Raw genomic sequence first — 21399 nt, forward strand, 5'->3', positions numbered from 1 at the left:
TGAAAGCAGTTGTGCTGCTTAATATTTTTGTGGAAATCATGATCTTTTTTTCAGGATTATTTGATGAATAGAAAGTTCAAAAGAACAGCATTTAATTGAAATAAAAATCTCACTTTTGATCAGTTCATTGCATCCTTGCCTAATGAAAGTATTAAAGGGTTAGTTCACCCAAAAATGAAAATAATATAATTTATTACTCACCCTCATTACGTTCCACACCCGTATGACCTTCGTTAATCTTCGAAACACAAATTAAGATATTTTTGTTGAAATCCGATGGCTCAGTGAGGCCTCCATAGCCAGCAATAACATTTCCTCTCTCAAGATCCATAAAGGTAATAAAACACCTCTAAATCAGTTCATGTGAGTACAGTGGTTCAATATTAATATTATAAAGCAACGAGAATATTTTTGGTGTGCCAAAAAAACAAAATAACGACTTATTGATGGCCGATTTCAAAACACTGCTTCAGGAAGCTTCGGAGCGTTATGATTCTTCTGTGTCGAATCATGATTCGGATTGTGTGTCAACCGGCAAACTGCTGAAATCACATGACTTTGGTGCTCTGAACCGCTGATTCATAACGCTCCGAAGCTTCATGAAGCAGTGTTTTGAAATCGGCCATCACTAAATAAGTCGTTTTTTTTTTGTTTTGTTTTTTTTGGCGCACCAAAAATATTCTCATCGCTTTATAATATTAATATTGAACCACTGTACTCATATGAACTCATTTAAATATGTTTTTAGTACCTTTATGGATCTTGAGAGAGGAAATGTCATTGCTGGCTATGCAGGCCTCACAGAGCCATCGGATTTCAACAAAAATATCTTCATTTGCATTCCGAAGATTAACGAAGGTCTTACGGGTGTGGAACAGCATGAGGGTGAGTAATAAATGACAGAATTTTCATTTTTGGGTGAACTAACCCTTTAAAGGTGCCCTTGATTCAAAAATGTAATTTAGCTTGGCATAGTTAAATAACAAGAGTTCAGTACATGGAAAAGACATACAGTGAGTCTCAAACCCCATTGTTTCCTCCTTCTTATATAAATCTCATTTGTTTAAAAGACCTCCGAAGAACAGGCGAATCTCAACATAACACCGACTGTTACGTAACAGTCGGGGTGTATGCCCCAATATTTGCATAATGCCAGCCCATGATGTTCCCAACATTATAAAAGGCATTAGACAAGGGCAGCCAGTATTAACGTCTGGAGCTGCACACAGCCGAATCATCAGACTAGGTAAGCAAGAACAACAGCGAAAAATGGCAGATGGAGCAATAATAACTGACATAATCCATGATAGCATGATATTTTTACTGATATTTGTAAATTGTCTTTCTAAATGTTTCGTTAGCATGTTGCTAATGTACTGTTAAATGAGGTTAAAGTTACCATCGTTTCTTACTGTATTCACAGAGACAAGAGCCGTCGCTATTTTCATTTTTTTAAACACTTGCAGTCTGTATAATTCATAAACACAACTTCATTCTTTATAAATCTCTCCAACAGTGTAGCAATAGCCGTTAGCCACGGAGGACAGCCTCAAATTCACTCAGAATAAAACTTTAACATCCAAATAAATACTTTACTCACATAATTCGAAGCATGCATGCAGCATGCATGACGAACATCTTGTAAAGATTCATTTGAGGGTTATATTAGCTGTGTGAACTTTGTAAATGCGCTGTAATATAGTCGACAGCTGGTGTGGCAGGGAGCACGCGATTTAAGGGGGCGGCGCCGAGTGTAAATCAGTGCATAGTTAATGATGCCCCAAAATAGGCAGTTAAAAAAATTAATTAAAAAAAATCTATGGGGTATTTTGAGCTGAAACTTCACAGACACATTCAGGGGACACCTTAGACTTATATTACATCTTGTGAAAGAACGTTCTTGGGCACCTTTAAGTTCTTTAAAAAATATCTTTCTGACCCCAAACTTAAACTGTTTTGTACCTAGGAATACATTTCAAAGTACCATTATACTATATACTGTAATCTGATTTTAACAGAAAAGTTGAACAACAGAAATACAAGGCATGATGTGTTATTCCTTTCTAGAGTACAACTCACATTCCTCCTCTTTTAGGCCTGTCATGCCCTTTAAGACTGAAAGTTGTGTGCGTGTAAGTGTGCGTGCAAGAGTGTTAGCCCACCAGGGTTGCTCCCTTATTCAACATGTGACATTTGTCATTTTGACATGTGGTGATGCCCTTTGGAATTGTGCCATTTTTACCTTCTAGAAGATCTTCATATCCTGCTGACCCCCTTCTGCCACCCCGTAAGACACAAACAAACTGCAACGGTTAGACTCCGTCCCTATTGTATTCACTCATCCCCTGGGTTTCTGCACAGGAACGTACAGACTGAGAGGTTATGGTAATCCCAAGTTACAGGGACCAGTTGTCTTTTCAAGGTTAGTGTGTGAAACTGGGCATGTCACATTTGTTCAGGCAAGTGTCTTGCTTTATCAAGGACAGAGAGAGTGAGAGACAAATGCAAGAAAAAGAGAAGACTTTTGTCTTTTAACCACCCCTGTACAGTCTTGAATTCAGGGTCTTATTAACCATCCTTGGTCTCTTTTCATTTGCATTAACCTTAAAAGAATGCATAATAATTAACAATTAAACAGGCTGTTATTCACACATGACATTATCTCTAAAATCTGCGGTGACCATGAAGTGAACTTTAATTATTAGCTTGTTTTTTTTCCCCCATCTCCAGAAGTATTTTCTTCAATTCATGGGTCTCTGAAAGGATGCGAAATGGATGATCATACTGCTTAAATTCATTCTAATCTCTTAAATGTATCTCTTCTGTTTTTTACAAGGACACATTGTTCCGTTTGGATCAATGAAACCACTGCGCATATTAAACCAGAGGAGTCATGGATACATTAAGGAAGTAATGGCTGAAGAGTTGTTAACAGCGGTTAGTTATATTACCCTTCACCCAGTTGCTAGGAAGCTAATTTTAGGTGATTAATCAATTCAGAGAGCATAGAAATGTAATTAGGAGTCTCTTTTGTTTTAAGAGAATGACCTTGTGATGAAAGTTTACAGGGAAACCAGTCTCAGGGGACGGTATTAGACTTAACACAGTCTAATCTTGAGCAAAGTCATGGTGTGTTTTTATAAAGGTTTGTGTGTATGTGTAAGTGTGTGTTTTTAGGGGCTTTCAGTTTTGTTTAAATTATATTAAAATGTGTTTTAAGTAAATTAATTTTATGCCAATTAATAAACTAAATCGCATATAATTTATTTCAGACCGTTTTTTCCCACTGCGCTACTTTTACATTGTTTTTCTATGTAAACGTGCTAGACAGACGTGTTTGGGCATTGCGCTCCTGTTTTTAACAGCGTCTTGTGCTTGACACACTGTTCTAAAAATTTTGCGCTCAAGTTAAAACAAGTTAAACTTTTAAAAAATGCATCTCTAAACCTTGCGATTTTTTTTTCCGTTCCACTGACCTGCGTCTCACTTAACCGCAAAACTGCATTCTGTGTGAATGACCCCTTACTTTACTTTACATCACATTATTTTGGCATGTGAAAGCATATTATAATGTATTCAGTTGTATATTGATTAGATTAAATAGGTTACAAAAGTATTATGTATAGATTTAGCTAGTTTTGACACAATTTTTTTAAAACATTTGACACAATGTTTTATTACCTTTATTTAATCACTCATACCAGCAAAATCCAATATCGATATTAGGGCTGTCAATCAATAACATTTTTTTTATCTAATTAATTACATACTCTGTGATTAATTAATCTAAATTAATCGCATACATAATTTTTGCTGTGAAAGTATTAAATATTTCAATTCAAATGAATCAATGCAGGGTTTTTCCTGGGTCAAAAATGGTCTTCGGTGGTGACAGACATGGTCATCCACATAAACAGTAAAAAGTGCCCTACCCACGTGATCTGCGAGCCCGATACTGACAATAAAGTACCCGTCACTCTCACTGTAATTCTTTCCTGCACTCTTTGCAAAAAAAAAAAAACAAAAAAAAAGTGATTTTATAGCTTTGTAAGACAAGATGCTTTTTTGCTAAACCTGAAAATTATTAAAAAGTAGCATTTTATTTTAACTAATATAAAAATTTCTACCATATACAATTGAATGCACCTAGCTAACAACAACTTGCTTTGTTCTGGTTTCACCTCACTCCAGTCTAAACTAACTGATTTTATAGGTAGGCCTAATTTACTACACATTGTCATTTAAATAACCTGGAAATATTGTGGATTATTAAGGCTAATTTTACTAACCACTCTTGCTAAATGGGGTAAGCACACTTATGTTCTCATTTCAGAGTTGTTCGAGTAAATGATTCATTATAGACCGTGTGGACAGATCAGTTGTTGTCATGATTCATTAAAATGAATCTGTTCAAATGAGTCATTCGGTCACGAATTGGACATTAGCGGACGTTGACGCATTGCGTGCGAATCGCGACTGTTATTAGGACATCGCAAAAGATTTGTCAACACAGAAAACACTTCACCACTAGATAGGATTTTCTTTTTGTTTACTGAAAGTGTGGTTTATGTCAGCTGCATGTGCGGGATGCCTGTCAGAGAAGATGAGGTGACGTTCTTTTGAGCACTATTCACACCTAGCGGTTATTCAGGAAAAACATTCTCCGAATGCGCCTCGTGAAACATGGATTCGGTCTTACGAGCTTTTAGCATTGTGTCACTTGATTTAGATTATTATGTGTGAGGTAGAAAGAGTGCAAAGACGGTGCTTACTTTGAAGACAGAGAGAGCTCGCGCACACGAGGGAGAAGCTCTGCTCGTTCTGTCCGTCAGCGCAGCAGTCGTCTCCCTCTTTCATTATACAGTAGAATGGTGGCTAGAACGGCTCCAGGTTCAAAGGTCAATACGGAGTGGCTTAATCTGCGTTATTTTTTTTAACGTGTTATTTTTTCTCAGATTAATTAATTGAAATTAATGCGTTATTTTGACAGCCCTAATTGATATATTAGTACATAAGACATCTTTTATTTAATGTATTGAAATTAGTTTGAGTATTTTAAACTTGCTGTTTTGCATTTGAATGATGCAGCTGTTTCATGGTTTGTTTTGAGATTGTATGGGTTTGTTCTGTAGGGACATACAGTAATATTTTTTTGGTGCATTCCTTAAAAAAATCATTGTTAAAAGACTTAAATTTGAATTCCTAAAATGTGCAGCACATTACTATCACATTGACATAATAAAGAACAGCATGTTACCAGAGAGTCTTTTCAGGATGTGCGCATATACTTTTCCTCATCTATTATTAGCAGTGTCCATTTTCTTCTCCCTTAGAGTGCCTGATGTTGATAGTACTCAACATCAACTCAGTCTTTTCTGAGATCTTAGATTGATGAGTGCTATGATAAGTATTGAGAGAGAGAGAGAGAGAGAGAGAGAGAGAGACAGATGCCGAGACAAAGACGGAGACAGAGAGAGTTTGGCAGGGCTGTTTGTTTGCCCTTGCCCGAGCCAAGCCTGGTGTTTACAGCCACTGCTGATCCACTCCACAGCACTGCATAGATGAGCGATATGAGACTCATTAGCCCTGATTGCATTTATCCACTTCTGTGCTCCACTGGCCGGTGACAGCTGAGGCTGGTGATTGATAGAAATACAACAGGGGTCAAAAGCTGAGAAATTAGACCCTGTTGAGTGGAGGATTTAAGTATTTTGTCAGTACATATGTGGGTGCTGAACTGTGTGTCTGTTAGCAGAATCTTGTGTGTAATGCTTCTTGAAAGTAGTCCTTAAAGTAAACATGAAATCAAAATTCATCCTATTTGCTTTAGTACTTGTTGTTGTACATAATTCATAAGTACTTGTTATTTTGAAGAAGAAAACATTTGTAATCTTTCATCAAAATGTATGAAATTGCGTAATTTATTGTCCTCTTTGAATATACTGTTTAATTTGAATATCCTTGTCAGATTATTCAGAGGTGAAATGGGTTGGGAATGTAGTTTCACAATGATTTTAAAGACAAGGGGGTGAATTCACTAAATTGTTGTTTCTGTTGATTTGAGGATGCGTTAAATTGATCAAAAGTTACAGTAAAGACATTTATAATGTCACAAAAGATTTCTATTTGCTGTTCTTTTGAACTTTATATTAATCAAAGAATCCTTTCCATAAAAACATTAAGCAGCACAACTGTTTTCAACATAATAAATATGTATTTCTTGAGCAGCAAATCAGATCATATTAGAATGATTTCTGAAGGATCATGTGACACCGAAGACTTGAGTATTAGATGCTGAAAATTCAGCTTTGCCATTACAGGAATAAATCACATTTTAAAATGCATTAACAGTTATAGAAAACAATTAAAGGGATAGTTCACCCAAAAATGAAAATTATCCCATGATTTACTCACCCTCAAGCTATCCTAGGTCTATATGACTATCTTCTTTCAGAACACAATTGGAGATATATTTAAAAATATCCTTGCTCCTCCAAGCTTTGTAATGGTTGTGAATAGGGGGCCACATTTTGAAGCCCCCCAAAAAATGCATCCATCCATAATAAAAAAGTAATCCATACGGCTCCAGCGGGTTATTAAAGGCCTTCTGAAGCGAAGCGATGCGTTTTTGTAAGAAAAATATAGCAAAATAAGTAACCACCGTAAGCTTGGGCGCCTCTCGTGGTTCAAACAAATAGGGCTGGGCAACAATCTCAAGCTCCTCTTCTCTTTTATTGGAATCCTCTGATATTTCTCTTTAAAAATGATAGTTTTAGACTTCTAATTCGTGACCGGTGATTTGTTTTGCTCTATCCTCTGCGCTTCCTTGTTCGTCATTACGTCATGCATTGGATCAGAGGATACTCTTCCGCCGATGCTCAAAACGATGCGTACGGCCGTCTGCCGAAAGCTAGTTACTATAGTTAATAAAGTTTTAAATATGGATATTTTTCTTAAAAAAACCCATTGCTTCGCTTCAGAAAGCCTTTATTAATCTGGAGCAATGTGGATTACTTTTATTATGGATGGATGCATTTTTTTTTTTTTTTTGGCTTCAAAATGTGGCCGCCCATTTACAATCATTACAAAGCTTGGAGGGTCAAGGATATTTTTAAATATATCTCTGATTGTGTTCGTCTGAAAGAAGATAGTCATATACAATGTTCCCTCTAAAATGCGCGCATGCGCGGCCGCGCAGAAGAAATAATTGCCGCGCAGAGAACAGACATGAAAATGATTGTAGTAGTTTAAATGAGAAATAATTGCAGTGCTCTCGACAACCGCTATAGAGTTATTGTCGCTATAGAGTTGGAACCGGTGAATGCGGTTTACAGGTTTCATAGAAAGAACGATTGAGCGCGTGTGAGCTGGCTGGCCCTGAGCCAAATCAGTCGCGGTAAGAATACTGTTATGTTTGCGGACTAAATACATCAAAACGTCATGTTTTAATGAAAATAACGGATGATGGGCACAGAATGCTAACAAAACTCTGAGACATTTACAATTACACACCCACCACGTGTAGCTTGCAAACTCAAAATACATCAGTGATATACCTCAGTTTAAATAGATTTTTGTGTGTGGTGGTGCTGTGGGTTTCAGGGATGTTTAGATAAATATAAACGAGTTAACGTTCACTTTTCTTAAAAATATTTAGCTATCAGTTTAAATGCTTCAGTTTGTTTTCACTATATAATATATTAAAACAAATGGAAGCATTTAAACTGATATAATACTGTATATCAGTTTAAATACTTAAATATTATATTATATTTTATTATATTATAATGTAAGCCTAATAAAAAATTGATCTCACAAGGGGATTGTTTAGGGAAAAATCTCAACCTCCTGGTATATAAAATCTGGGAAATTCATAAGCAATAAACATGTAATTTTGATGGTTTAACACTGTCTGTTGCTAATAATTGACTGTACAAAAACACATTATGGTTGTCCCAAACATCATTGTAACTGCTCATATTATTATAAAGAATTGAACTGTCCTGCAGGAGGACAGAAATTATTTTTTTTCTTGGTAAAGGCTGGTACAGTTAATACAGCAATGTGAAAAAATCTCAAGTAACCTAAAATGTGCTTAATTTAGTGACTGAACTGCTTGTTTTCAAACATATTATTTAATAAATCACTAAGTTACATCAAGGGTCAAGAAACGGCAAGTTAAATGTTACAGCTGCATGATAAAACCATTTTTTTGTGTGTGTGTTTACGTTCATTGTACAGGTCTGATATAAAGTATGTTTCTGCTCAGGTGGCCAAAATGTGCGCTCAACAGAGAAATGTTTTGCTCAGCGAGAAAAAAAATTAGAGGGAACATGGTCATATATACCTAGGATGACTTGAGGATAAATCATGGGATAATTTTCAATTTGGGTGAACTAACCCTTTAATGCATATAAATAAATGCAGCCTTAGTGAGCATAAGAGATTTCTTTCAAAAACATTTTAAAAATATTATTTACCCAAACTTTGGAACCATAGTATAAGTTGTGCATTGTGTTGTTTAATTTGACTCCGTTAATCCTAATGCTGTTTTTGTCTTTCTAACAGCCACTTCTCCTGACTAACAAGTGGCAAAAGTAATCCTGTATGAAACTCAAATATTAAAATTAAAACTCGGGATGCGTATTGCATTATCTTGCAAACACTGCTGCAATACCTCATGGCTTTCAAGCATCTTGACGAAGCTCCGGTATTCAAGCTCTGGGCTGGAAACACATCCTTTCATGTCAGTCTGGATCAGTCATCGCTGCATGTGAAACCGCGGCTGAATGTTGTTATGTCAGGCTGAATGTAAAGGGCAAGTGACAGAGCCGTGGTAAAGAGCTCCAAGGCAGCAGTCTGCGCTTTTATCAGGGATAGAGACCCAGAAACACATGCATGGAAGGAGAAAAGAACTGCACTCTGCTCGCTGCCATTAATTATGGAGCAGACAGCGATGGTGTGCACAGACAGACTGTGTTTTATGCAGGTAGAATGAGTTGTCAGTCTCGGGGCGGCACATTACCGAGACCATAGGCAGCACTGGCAATTCCCAAGATTTCATAAAAAAGCACTTTCCATTGACTTTAACAAGGAGGTTATATAGCAAGTCGAAAATTGCTGTCGAGGTGCAAAGTATCAGGACTGCATGATCAGGGTTCACCAAGGGCAATGTGACTGATGCTTACGGCATGGCTTTCATTGCTCTGTCTCACCTTGTGCTCTCTCTAGCACATTCTCTCATTTGGCCTTTAACGAGAGTCTGTGCACTTTTGAAAGTACATGTCGGTCTTCAACACGATAGCCTTCTATTTGACATCTTCTACCTTTTTAACTTTGATCATGTAGGTGACCTGAGTCTGACCCATGACAATTGTAGTAATTTTTCCTGAGAGGAACACCCTTTATATCCCAGCAGGCTTTTTCTTTCTCGCCCTGTGTTGACTAGAGAAAATAGCTCTGTTTCAGAATCCAGTGAGCAGCTGTCTTTTAAGGCAGCATCCTAATGCTCATGGATCATAATTTGGAGCGCTCTACATAGGCAGGGGCTCCATGCACCATTCAGTAGCACTTACTGTTGACATGACGGTTGATTTCGTGCTATGCAAGAGCAATAGCGCATAAATTAACATGACATACAAACAATTTAATATGATGGTTGTTTATATGATTATAAGTAGGGATTAACAATATATTGGCAGTTATACTGGTGTCTGCAATAAATGTTTTAATTACTGTAGCCAAATTACTAAGGGACCACACATTATTTCTAACTTGCCTCCATGTTGTTAAAAACAAATACATGCACACATGCGTGCACACGCCACATACGCACACACAGGCGCAGTATATCTATAGTTTACTCAGAACCAGCAAGATTCTTTTTAATGAATTTAAAATTAGTTTTCCACTGTATTTAATGCTTGCTTCCATTTGAAGCACATAGATAGTATTTCTGGTGATCAGTATCAAAATGTAGATATCTATTGTAATATCAATATATTGATTACTGGCTTCAATATGTACACCATGTGCAGAATTATTATGCAAGTTGATTTTCTGATCATATATTTTTTCCCAAGCACATTTTACCAATTCCAAATCACATCAATCTTAATAACTACTATTAATTTTGTATTTAATCATTTATAAGTGATATATAATTGTTTGTGAAGGCTGGAAATGAAAAAGCCTTATATTCAGGAGGGCAGAATTATTAGGCAGGTTTTCTTTTACAGGCAAAATGAGCCAAAAAAGAGATTTAACTTGGACGGAAAAGTCAAAAATTATTAAATGCTCATGGGAAGGATGCAATACTAATGCAATACTAGAAATTGCAAAGTTAAGACATGATCATTGGACAACAAAATGCTCACCGGGTCAGCAGGGTCAGACAAAAATAATTCTGCACTCCTAAATATAAGGTGTTTTTTATTTCCAGCCTTCATGAACAATTATATATCACTTATAAATGATTAAATACAAAATTAATAGTAGTTGTTAAAATTGATGTGGTTTGGAATTGGTAAAATGTGCTTGGAAAAAAATATGATCAGAAAATCAACTTGCCTTATTATCATATAGCCAGTTTTGGTAGATTCTTTAATCAACATTTCTTTCTTTTTGTTAGCTGTGTTGGATAGTTTTTAATGATCTTCTCACAGTGAATACTGTGATAGCATTCTGCACGAAGGATACATGCTGCTTTAGAATTTAGATCAAATATTGTGAGCTCTGATGTTTTAAAATACAGCTTCTGTGGGCAACTTTGGGGCAGTTTGGAGCAGAGAAAGTGTGTGATGTTTTTCAGTGAGTCTCACTGTTTCTCTCTGGACATGAACTGGCACTTAAAATTGATCTCTCACATTGGTGGCCTGTGGCCATCTCCTTTTGATCTGCATCTTGAAATATATCTCTTCTGTCCAACCATGGGCTAAAATAGCCACCATGTGTCATCATGATGTATGTGGGTGCTAATTCACAGCTATTAAAACATTTCAAGTAGGGCAATTTCACACAGGCAGATTTTTAAGGCCTAAGCTTGCGGTATTTTCTATTTTCTTAACCCCCCCCCGCCTCTGGGATGTGCTGAAATACTAGCGGCCTAGGTAATGATGTTGCCAGAGCAGATTACACCAGGCTTTGCTTGGAGTGTCTCTGTGAGCATCTCTTTGAAGGTTGTAATCCGTGGATTTGGGCACGGATGTGGGAGATGAACGGAGAGAACGCAAATCGAACTCCGAGAAGAGCATCTACCAGGTCAACCTGCCTTGAGAGCTTAGTCTGGGAGATGTAGACATCGCTTGGAGGAAGAATGTCATAATGTGCTACCCACAAATGTGCATATTTGTTTGATGCAATTTATAAACCTGATTGCGTAAAGCCTGAAGCAAAAAGAGCAGTTTTGAAAACTCTTCATATATAAAAAAAAATGTAGGGCTGGTGTTATTTTTTGGCAGAGTGTTTTTGGCTTCTGACATAACTTTCTATATTATATTTAGAATCACTGAGGTTTTCATTCATCTTTATGAGCTGCATGTTGAATTGGTTTGTGTAAGGCAAGAATCCAAATTGAGTCCAAATTAGGGTTGCAAAATGCTGGGAATTTTCAAAACTGGAAACTTTCCATGGGAACTAACAGGAATATATGGGAATTAATGAGAATTAATGGGAATAAACAGGGAATTTGCAAAATTGCAGGGTAACAGGGTACTTAAATGTAGTTGAAAAAAACATCTTGCAGCATAATTTTGGTTAAACAACCAGATTTAATCCAATTTCAGTTGAATTTTTAACCTGACATTCACACAGTACACTACTACTAGTGCAGGGCTATTGAGGCCACACCTCCTGCATGCACTGTGCATTCCCCCAGTCCATAACATGCACATTTGATCAAAAATACAGAAAAAATTGTAAAATTGTGAAATATAACTACAATTTAAAATAATGGTTTTCTATTTTAATATACATTAAATTATAATTTATTTCTGTGATGCAAAGCTGAATTTTCAGCATCATTACTCCAGTCTTCAGTGTCACATGATCCTTCAGAAATCATTCTAATATGATGATTTGCTGCTCAATTATCAATGTTGGAAACTGCTTAACATTGTTTTATAACCTGTGATACTTTTTTCAGGATTCTTTGATGAATAAAAATGTAAAGAACAGCATTTATTTAAAATAGAAATATTTTGTAACAATATACCAGTCAAAATTTTGGGGTCAGTAATTTTTTTTTTATATACTTTTTTTAATACTAGAATTTAATACTTTTATTCAGCAAGGATGTGTGAAATTGATAAAAAAAGTGAATAAATGCTGTTCTTTTTAACTTTTTATTCATCAATGAATCCTGAAAAAGTATCACAGGTTCCAAAAAAATATTAAGCACAACTGTTTCCAACATTGATAATAACTGAGTATCAAATCAGCATATTAGAATGATTTCTGAAGGATCATATGACACTGAAATAAACACATAACAATTGCTGCAATAAAAATATTTATTTTACATATTTACTAAATTAGAATTGAATGTAAAAAAAAAATCATGTTATGACCAAACAAAATGTTTATATTTTTGTTTGTATATGATACATTTTATATAAATATTATACATTTATATACATTTCCCAAAATTTGGGAAATTCCTGTGAGGTTTTCTGTGAAGTTTCCAAATTGGAATATTTCCAAAAATCCCCAGGTTAAGTTCCCATGGAAAGTTTCCGGAAATTTACCGGAAACTTTCCACCCCTTTGCAACCCTAGTCTAAATGATGATCGTCCTGTATACAGTGCGTTATGGTAAATATGCAATATTTTGATAAACTGTTTCTGATTTAAACAGCAGCCTCATTAAATAAAATATTTTTTGCTTTTAAGGTAGACAGGAAATCATGATGTCATGGTTCTTTTACAGTATTGTAAAAGAATTTTAAAAATGACAGTATTTTTACAGTATTTTTGGCTGCAATTCTTCTTTTGTCTGTTTGTATTTAAATTTTTTTAAAGAAATATCTTATGCTCTCTTCTTTATTTTATCAAAAATATAGTAACCATTTTCTATTTTAATTTATTTTCAATAATATAATATATAATTTTTATTTTTCTCTTCAGTCTTTAGTGTCACATGATCCTTTAGAAATCATTCTAAATCATTCTAATATGCTGCTTTCTAGCTAAAGAAATATTTCATATTAATATCAATGTTGAAAACAGTTGTGCTGCTTATTATTTGTGTGGAAACCGTGATATATATATATTTTTCAGGATTCTTTGATTAATAGAAAGTCTGAAAGAGCAGCATTTATTTGAAGTAGAAATCTTTTGTGGCATTATAAATGTTATTAATGTTACTTTTGATCAGTTTAATGCATCCTTGCTGAATAAAACTAGTAATTTCTAAAAAAAAAAAAAAAAAAAAAAAAAAAATTACTGACTCGACATCATGGACACAAATTGAAACAAATTGAGAACAGAATTGCAAATTAAGATTTTTCCCAGTTCACCTCAATAAACATAGCCTACATGTATTCATCCATTCTGCTGTAAAATAGCTCTGACTTCATGTGTGACTGTGGCTAAAAAGAGGCATGTGCTACCTTTTATTGTGTCAATTGTCCTTAGAACATGTTTACATACTTCTCTTTGCATAAATAAGTCATGTTTTTCTTTCTGCATCTGAATTCTTTTCCACTCTTGTTCCTCCATTACACATGCACGTCGTCTATCCCATATGCTCCCTTTCTCCCCATCTAGTCTCTCTGCTCTTCCTAAAAGCAACATAGGCAGTACTGCGGATTCAGGGGTTGGATCACTTTCCCTCTGGAGATATGATCCGATGGTAATTTTATGATGCACATGTCACAAGTCATCTCTTCATCACAGCATTCCAGCATGATGAAACTGACGGAACAGCTCTGCCTTGATATACTACTCAAAAGATGAAGGAAATTAACGCACCAAAACTGTATAACCTTGGGGAGAAGAATGACGTAGATGCACATATATAGCAGTCTGTCTATGTGTGAGTGGTGTGTGAATGTGTGCGCCTGCTAACAGCTCGGTTTCTTCTGGATTTGTTCCCAGTGTACTTGTCCTAAGCAGGCATTTGAGGTTTTTTTGAGAACTCTGCAAGCTTTCTGTAAAACTCCCCTGCTGAATGGACACACTCCCTCCACACTACCCTGATAGCACAAATCCACCCTCATGTCTGCAGAGATCACCTCCGCTGATGTAGTGAAGCTTCTGGGAGAAATGGTAATGGTTGTAGGCATATGTGCGAGTACGGGAGTTTTCAGAATGGTGTGGTAAATTGCTTGTACCCTTCAGTTTTGCTAGAGAGAGACCAGGTGTGACTGAAAATTAATAATCTAAATCCTGTTAAAATGAAAGAATTTAGATATTCATACATGTGAATAGCTATAGTTGTATGTGCAGTCAGCTTGCTCTCGAGTGTTCACAGACCAGCTTTGTTCAATATGGTGGACAGCTTATGTATGGCGCTCCATAGGAACAGATGATAATATGGTACAGTATACGGATACATCGATAAATTCTCAAAAAGATAAAAAGATCTTTGCTGAAAGACCTCTATATTTTAGACAAAGCAAACTCTTCAGTCTTCAGAATGTTTTTCATGAATGCATGCCTGTGAGTTGTAAAGCAGTCTGACCTCAATAACTCTGCACCTTATGTGTAGAAACAATGACAGTGGGGAATATGGGGCTCTACATATGTGAGAGAGAGACATCATTAATTATTGATTCCCGTCACTGCTGGAGAGGTAACGTGACTGCAAGAAAAAAAGCAATATTAATTTTAATGCTCCTCAATCTGAAGCTTAGATTGAAAGACGGGAACCTGTATTGAGCGGCAGTAAACTTTGTTGTGTGGGGAATATTGACATGAAATGTAATAAAAGGGTTTGTGATTTATTACTCGTCTGGTCCATTCCGAATCATCTTTTGTGGCCTGTGCAGTGGCAAAAAGGAAAAAGACACACAGAGACACGAACAGTCTCTCCGTTCTCCAAAAACGTGCTTTTCCCTTTTTTTTCTTTTTAATTAGTGCTCATTTTTAACTGTTGTATTTCAAGGATTCCTCATAGTTATTTAAAACGCTAGTAATAACGGGTGTTAAAGCAGGATTTGTGCTCTGTGGGAACAGTAAGATCTGGATGTTTTCTGGAAGGACCGAATTAGCTAGAATTATTATCCTTTCTGTTGATAAAAACTAGCTTTCAGTGATAGCAACAATTTCACTTAATGCTTGTTGAATGCTAGGACCTTTATTCATCTTCAGAATGCAAATTAAGATATTTTTGATGAAATCCGTAAGTTTTGTTTTATTTAATCTCCCATCGAAAGCAACGAAATTACCACAGAAATTGTTAAAATAGTCAACGTGACTACAGTGGTTCAAACTTAATTTTTATGAAAGCAAACCAAAAATACCAACTTAATTCAACAATTTCTTCTCTATCCTGTCATTCTCCTATGCGGTGTACGTTGAAGACGCATTGCAGAGCTTCCGTGTTCTACATCAGTACACCGGCTCATTATTGGCTGGCTCCTGCGCTAGCATCACACGTATGCGTTGTGGTGCTCATGTGAACAGTCACCCTATAAAAATGATGCAATAGCGATGCTCATATCAAGCTAAATCATATAACACTAAGACATTTTAAAATGGATAAATATTGTGCCCCTAGTAGAAGGCAGTTTTTACTGCATGCTGAGGGTAAAATTCAATAAAAATTAATCATTCCTGCTGATAGCGTTTATTTGCACATGATGTCTGCACTGGTTTAAAAAAAATGAACTGATTTTACAAAATGAAAATTCTGACATTAACTAACCCTCAGGTCATTCCAAGTCTGTATGACTTCCTTTCTACTGTGTCACATAACTTAAGATATTTTGAAGAATGTTTTTGGTTATCATTGACTTCCATTGCATTGACAAAAAAGAAAAAAAGACTAAAACATTTCTCAAACTCTTTTTTTCCTCAAATCACTTTTTTTCCCCCTCAAAAGACAGAAAGTCATACAGGCTTTGAACGACGTGAGAGTGAGTTTATTTTTTGGGTGAACTATACCTTTTAAAGGTGCCATCGAATGGAAAATTGAATTTACCTCGGCATAGTTGAATAACAAGAGTTCAGTACATGGAAATGACATACAGTGAGTCTCAAACACTATTGTTTCCTCCTTCTTATATAAATCTCATTTGTTTAAAAGACCTCCGGAAAACAGGCGAATCTCAACATAACAACGACTGTTACGTAACAGTGTACGGGGTGTACGCCCCCAATATTTGCATATGCCAGCTCATGTTCAAGGCATTACACAAGGGCAGCCAGTATTAACGTCTGGATCTGTGCACAGCTGAATCATCAGACTAGGTAAGCAAGCAAGGACAATAGCGAAAAATGGCAGATGGAGCGATAATAACTGACATGATTCATGATAACATGATATTTTTAGTGATATTTGTAAATTGTCTTTCTAAATGTTTCGTTAGCATGTTGCTAATGTACTGTTAAATGTGGTTAAAGTTACCATTGTTTCTTACTGTATTCATGGAGACAAGAGAGTCGTCGCTATTTTCATTTTTAAACACTTGCAGTCTGTATAATGCATAAACACAACTTCATTCTTTATAAATCTCTCCAACAGTGTGTAATGTTAGCTTTAGCCACGGAGCACAGCCTCAAACTCATTCAGAATCAAATGTAAACATCCAAATAAATACTATACTCACATGATCTGATGTATGCATGCAGCATGCATGACGAACATCTTGTAAAGATCCATTTTGAGGGTTATATTGGCTGTGTGAACTTTGGTTATGCTGTTTAAGGCAAGCGCGAGCTCCGGGGGCAGGGAGCGTGAGGAATTAAAGGGGCCGCAGCCTGAATCAGTGCATTTCTAATTATGCCCCAAAAGGCAGTTAAAAAAATGTATTTAAAAAAAATCTATGGGGTATTTTGAGCTGAAACTTCACAGACACATTCAGGGGACACCTTAGACTTATATTACATCTTGTAAAAAAGAAAAAAAACGTTCAATGGCACCTTTAAGTTAATTTCTTGTTACTATGAGGCAGTAGTGCAGTCTAAATTTAAACAGGCAAATAGTATTGTTTTTTGTGTGTGTGTATGTGTGTGTGAATAAGGCACAGTCTTTAAATAGTCAGCATTAAACAAAGTTGTGGTAGTTATTTCTTCACTATTGTGATAGAAATCCATGTGATTTTGTTAATTGGGAATTGATTGGATCGTTGGATCAATGTGGTTTGCTATTGCTATAATGTCATGTGAGTGACAGGTTGATCCCGCCCAGTAAACACATCATCAGAGAAGAGAAGAGATGTAGCTGCAAGAGGGAGGGATTACTCTTGATCTTTTTTTATTAATTAAAGATTACGAGGGTTATGAATGGAAAAAAAATGATGTGCATGGATAAATCATTTATAATATAAACAGCAATATTCCATAAAAAACTAAGAATTGTCCATTTTGATTTCATGGTGACTTTAATCCTATATTTGTAAGAAGAAATGTTTGTGTTGAATAGAATGACTCTGGTTGAAGTCATATACACAAGCCATAGCACAATACTGCATAGATTTAAGCTGTTTGTGGGTGGTTAAACGTGAGATGTTCATTGATTTCACTCCTTAGTGTACAGGTGTAATTTCTGAACCCTAGTATCCTGCGGTTTTCAAAGCACAAGGATATCCTTGGCTTGGTTTGTCAAGACTAGAGGACGTATATTTTGACATACCTGCATTGCATCAGCCCATGTAACAGTCAAACAACATGACATTGCCTCTGCTTCTGATTGACATGAGGGGTAATCAGCCTGTCCACTTCTGACTGGACCACTGGTAGGGTTTTATCTGACACAAATGCTTGTTTGAAAAAGTAAATCACTCTTGTGAATGAATACAGTTTCAATTTTTTCTGTATAATTTTAATATTTTTTTTTTTTTTTACTGTACGATCATTGAATAATTTTGCATCTTAGATGCGTTAAGTATATTTAAGCTTGTGAGGCAGTTGTTATAAATGCTACTTTTTAGCCCAGGATGGACATTGTTGCAGTTCATATGATACCAAATGGTGTGGGTCCATCCACTATATTTCACTCAGTAATTTTATTCGCACTGTAAGTGATTGCGCGTGAAGCCCATCAGTGGGATGTGTGCTGCTGTCTGAGCTAACAGATGAAGAGGCCATACTGGCGTCATACCTCTGAGAGTCCATCAGCTTAATAAAAGTGTCAAGGCGGTTGATTTGTTATGTCTGTTAATAACAGAAGCAAAGGGTTCGACGGGAAAGAGATTAAACAGACGGCTAGAACTGACATACAGGTGCTGTCATTTGTCTTCACTCATCCTGCTTGCCTGCCTTATACATTTCTTCTCATTTTCTCTGTGTCACACACAAACTCAAATCTCTGGAGATTTTTACACTGCAGTGCTGCTCCTGAGCTTTGAGAATGTGCATTTCAGATCTCTTCAGTCAGGGAGCTTTAGGTTTTGCTGTGTGTGTTGCCCGACTGAATCTGAACAAAGTATCGAGAGTGACAAGCACATTTATTTTTAATTCCCTACATTATTTTTTCTGAATGTTTTTAACAGTGGTGGTGGGGAAGCAAGGTTAAAATGCTATGCATAATTTAAAAATACTTAAAGCTACTGTAACGATTATTGTTTTGGCTTAGTTTCATTGGGATTTTTGTGGTGTTCCTGTTTGCCTGACCTAGTTTCCTAGTGTGTTTGATTGATTCTGTTCACCTGTCATTCAATTAATTAACTCATTTAGTCTGTGCATTTATACTTCCTGTTTTGTTCAGTTCTTTGTCCAGCCTCGTCAATGTTTAGTGGTTGTGTTTCCTGAGTTTATCCTGCCTGTTTTGTGAATTATTAAATTAAAGACTGTTTCCTGTGAGTTCTGCATCTTCATGTGCTTGCTTATACAGCCACCCAAGACATCTACTCTGTTGAAAAGTTTTTTTTTTTTTTTGTTTTTTGTTTTTTTTTTATAAAATAAGGTTAGATTATAATAAAATGTATTCTATATTTATTTTATAATTTAATATGAACACAATTTTGTTGAATCTTGAATGAATGAATCTTGATTAGGGTGGTAGTATAAAAGGGTTAGTTCACCCAAAAATGTAATTTCTGTCTTTAATTATCACCTTCATGTCATTCCAAACCCATAAGAACTTTGTTCATCTTCAGAACACAAAAAGTTTTTTTTTAATCTTCCACAGAAAGCAACAAAATTACCACATTCAAGGTCCAGAAAAGTAGCAAAGACATGTTTAAAATCAACGTGACTGCAGTGGTTTAACCTTATTGTTATAAAGCAACGAAGAATACTTTTTGTGCGCAAAAAAAAAAGAAAAAAAAGACTTTATTCAACAATTTCCTCTCTAACCTTTCATTCAACAAGTATGCATTCAATTAATCAAAAGTGACATTAAATACATTTATAATGTTATAAAAGATTTTTAGTTCATTTTTTGGTCATTTTCTTTCTATTCATCAAAGAATCCTGAAAATTTTTTATTATGGTTTCCACAAAAATATTAAGCAGCACAACTCTTTTCAGTAATGATAATAATAAGAAATCTTTCTTGAGCAGCAAATCATCATATTAGAATGATTTCTGAAGGATCATGTGACACTGAAGACTGGAGTAATGATGCTGAAAATTCTGCCTAGGATTAAATTACATTTTAAAATATATTAAAATAGAAAACAGTTATTTTAGATTGTAATACTATTTCACACTATTACTGTTTTACTTTTATTTTATTAAATAATTCATCTTTGGTGTGAATGAGAGACTTCTTTCAAAAATAGTATTATTGTGGAAACCATGATACATTTTTTCCCCCCTGGATTCTTTGATGAATAGATCCATAAGTGCAAAATAACAGCATTTATTTAATTTTTTTTAATTATTTTAATGCATCCCTGCTGAATACAAGTATTAATAGTGTTAAAAAAAAAATGTTTTTTTACAAACCTTTGGCCACGTAGTGTATATTTATTAAGTCTACTGGGTATCTTGTATGTCCTTGACAGCTAAGATTATTGCAATTATGAAAGGGCAGTCAAGACTCTTGCTGAAGATGCTCATTAGTAACAGCAACATTCATCTGTGGCAAGTAAACAGTGATATACATTGCACCTGCGCATTAAACACACAGGGAATACATATGTTGATGTCATTGAAGTAACAGAGCAGTTGCTTATAAGTGTTTCACTCTACAAATCACGAGGAGATTAGAACAGGTGAATGACAAATAAAATTTTAAATAAAGTAAAATTTTGAGTCAGAAACAATGTGTTTAAATAAGTTTAAATTGTTAAATAACATTTCACAGTGTTTAAATTCATTTTTTGACTTTTTTTGTCAGGTGGAACAACCAAATATTTGTAAATATATTCCTAATTTTATTTATTAGTGAAATATTATCAAAGTAATCATTAGATCATCTACAGTGCCTAAAACAATATTATTTTGTGGTTGTGTATTTTAATCATATTCATTTATAATTATTGCATTATAGTGACCAGGTATTTACAGTAGTATCTTTAGCATCTGATTTTAATTTTAAAGACAGAATAATAATTATAACAGTAGACCAGTAAATGCTTTCAATACAATAACTATGCACAATCTAGTTTTCAGTCATTTGTTTACTTTAACCTATTATTTGTATAGTAATAAATTACATAGTTGCCACCTGACAACATTAATAATGACTGGGAATAGGCTGAATACCATTTCAATTACATTTCAAAAACAGTCTCTATTAAAGTAAAAATAATAAATTGATCAAAAACAGAATAAATCACGACATCACGTTCGGCCACAGTGCAATAGATACGTTAGACATACTGTAATCAAATGTGATTGAACAGCAGTCATGTTTTATATTGATACAAAAATAATCATCAGCTTGTTCTCAAGTCAGTTGAGAATTTTAAATTAAAATATCAAAAATACATCATTTTTGATGCATCATTTTTAAAGTCTGATCATTTTTAAAGTCTGTGTCGTCCCACTTTATATTAATTGTCTTTAACTACTATGTACTAACATTTAAATTAATCATTTCATACAATGCACTTAGTGTGTACATATACATGTTTTCCAATGTACTTATATTTTAAATAAAAATGCCTGCATATTACATCAATTAATTACTTTCTGTAATGACATCTATAATTACCCTGTTGACCATTCGCTTACCTCTTAATTCCTTAACCCACCCTTAAACCGAACCATACCACCAAACGTTTCTTAATCTTACCCGTATCTGACCTCAATAGCAGCACAAGTGTTTAGCAAAACATGAACAAGTACA

The 21399-nt window shown here is 35.1% G+C and overlaps 1 protein-coding gene across 4 annotated transcripts in view; it reads left to right on the forward strand.

The window, feature by feature from the left end:
* tmem8b (transmembrane protein 8B) overlaps nucleotides 1-21399 on the forward strand; it is a 180737-nt gene that overhangs the window by 40364 nt on the left and 118974 nt on the right. Inside the window, exons 2-3 of one of the 4 annotated variants that reach the window (XM_048189051.1) lie at nucleotides 2250-2287; nucleotides 2362-2422. The exons of 2 other annotated variants lie outside the window; for them this stretch is intronic. In XM_048189051.1, coding sequence (XP_048045008.1) covers nucleotides 2383-2422 — 40 coding nt within the window. In that variant the 5' untranslated portion in view covers nucleotides 2250-2287; nucleotides 2362-2382. Of the gene's footprint in view, nucleotides 1-2249; nucleotides 2423-21399 lie in introns of all 4 variants that reach the window. One more of the 4 variants, XM_048189050.1, reaches the window with a different exon arrangement.

This window comes from Megalobrama amblycephala, linkage group LG4, assembly GCF_018812025.1.
Source record: "Megalobrama amblycephala isolate DHTTF-2021 linkage group LG4, ASM1881202v1, whole genome shotgun sequence".
NCBI classification, from domain to species: Eukaryota; Metazoa; Chordata; class Actinopteri; order Cypriniformes; family Xenocyprididae; genus Megalobrama; species Megalobrama amblycephala.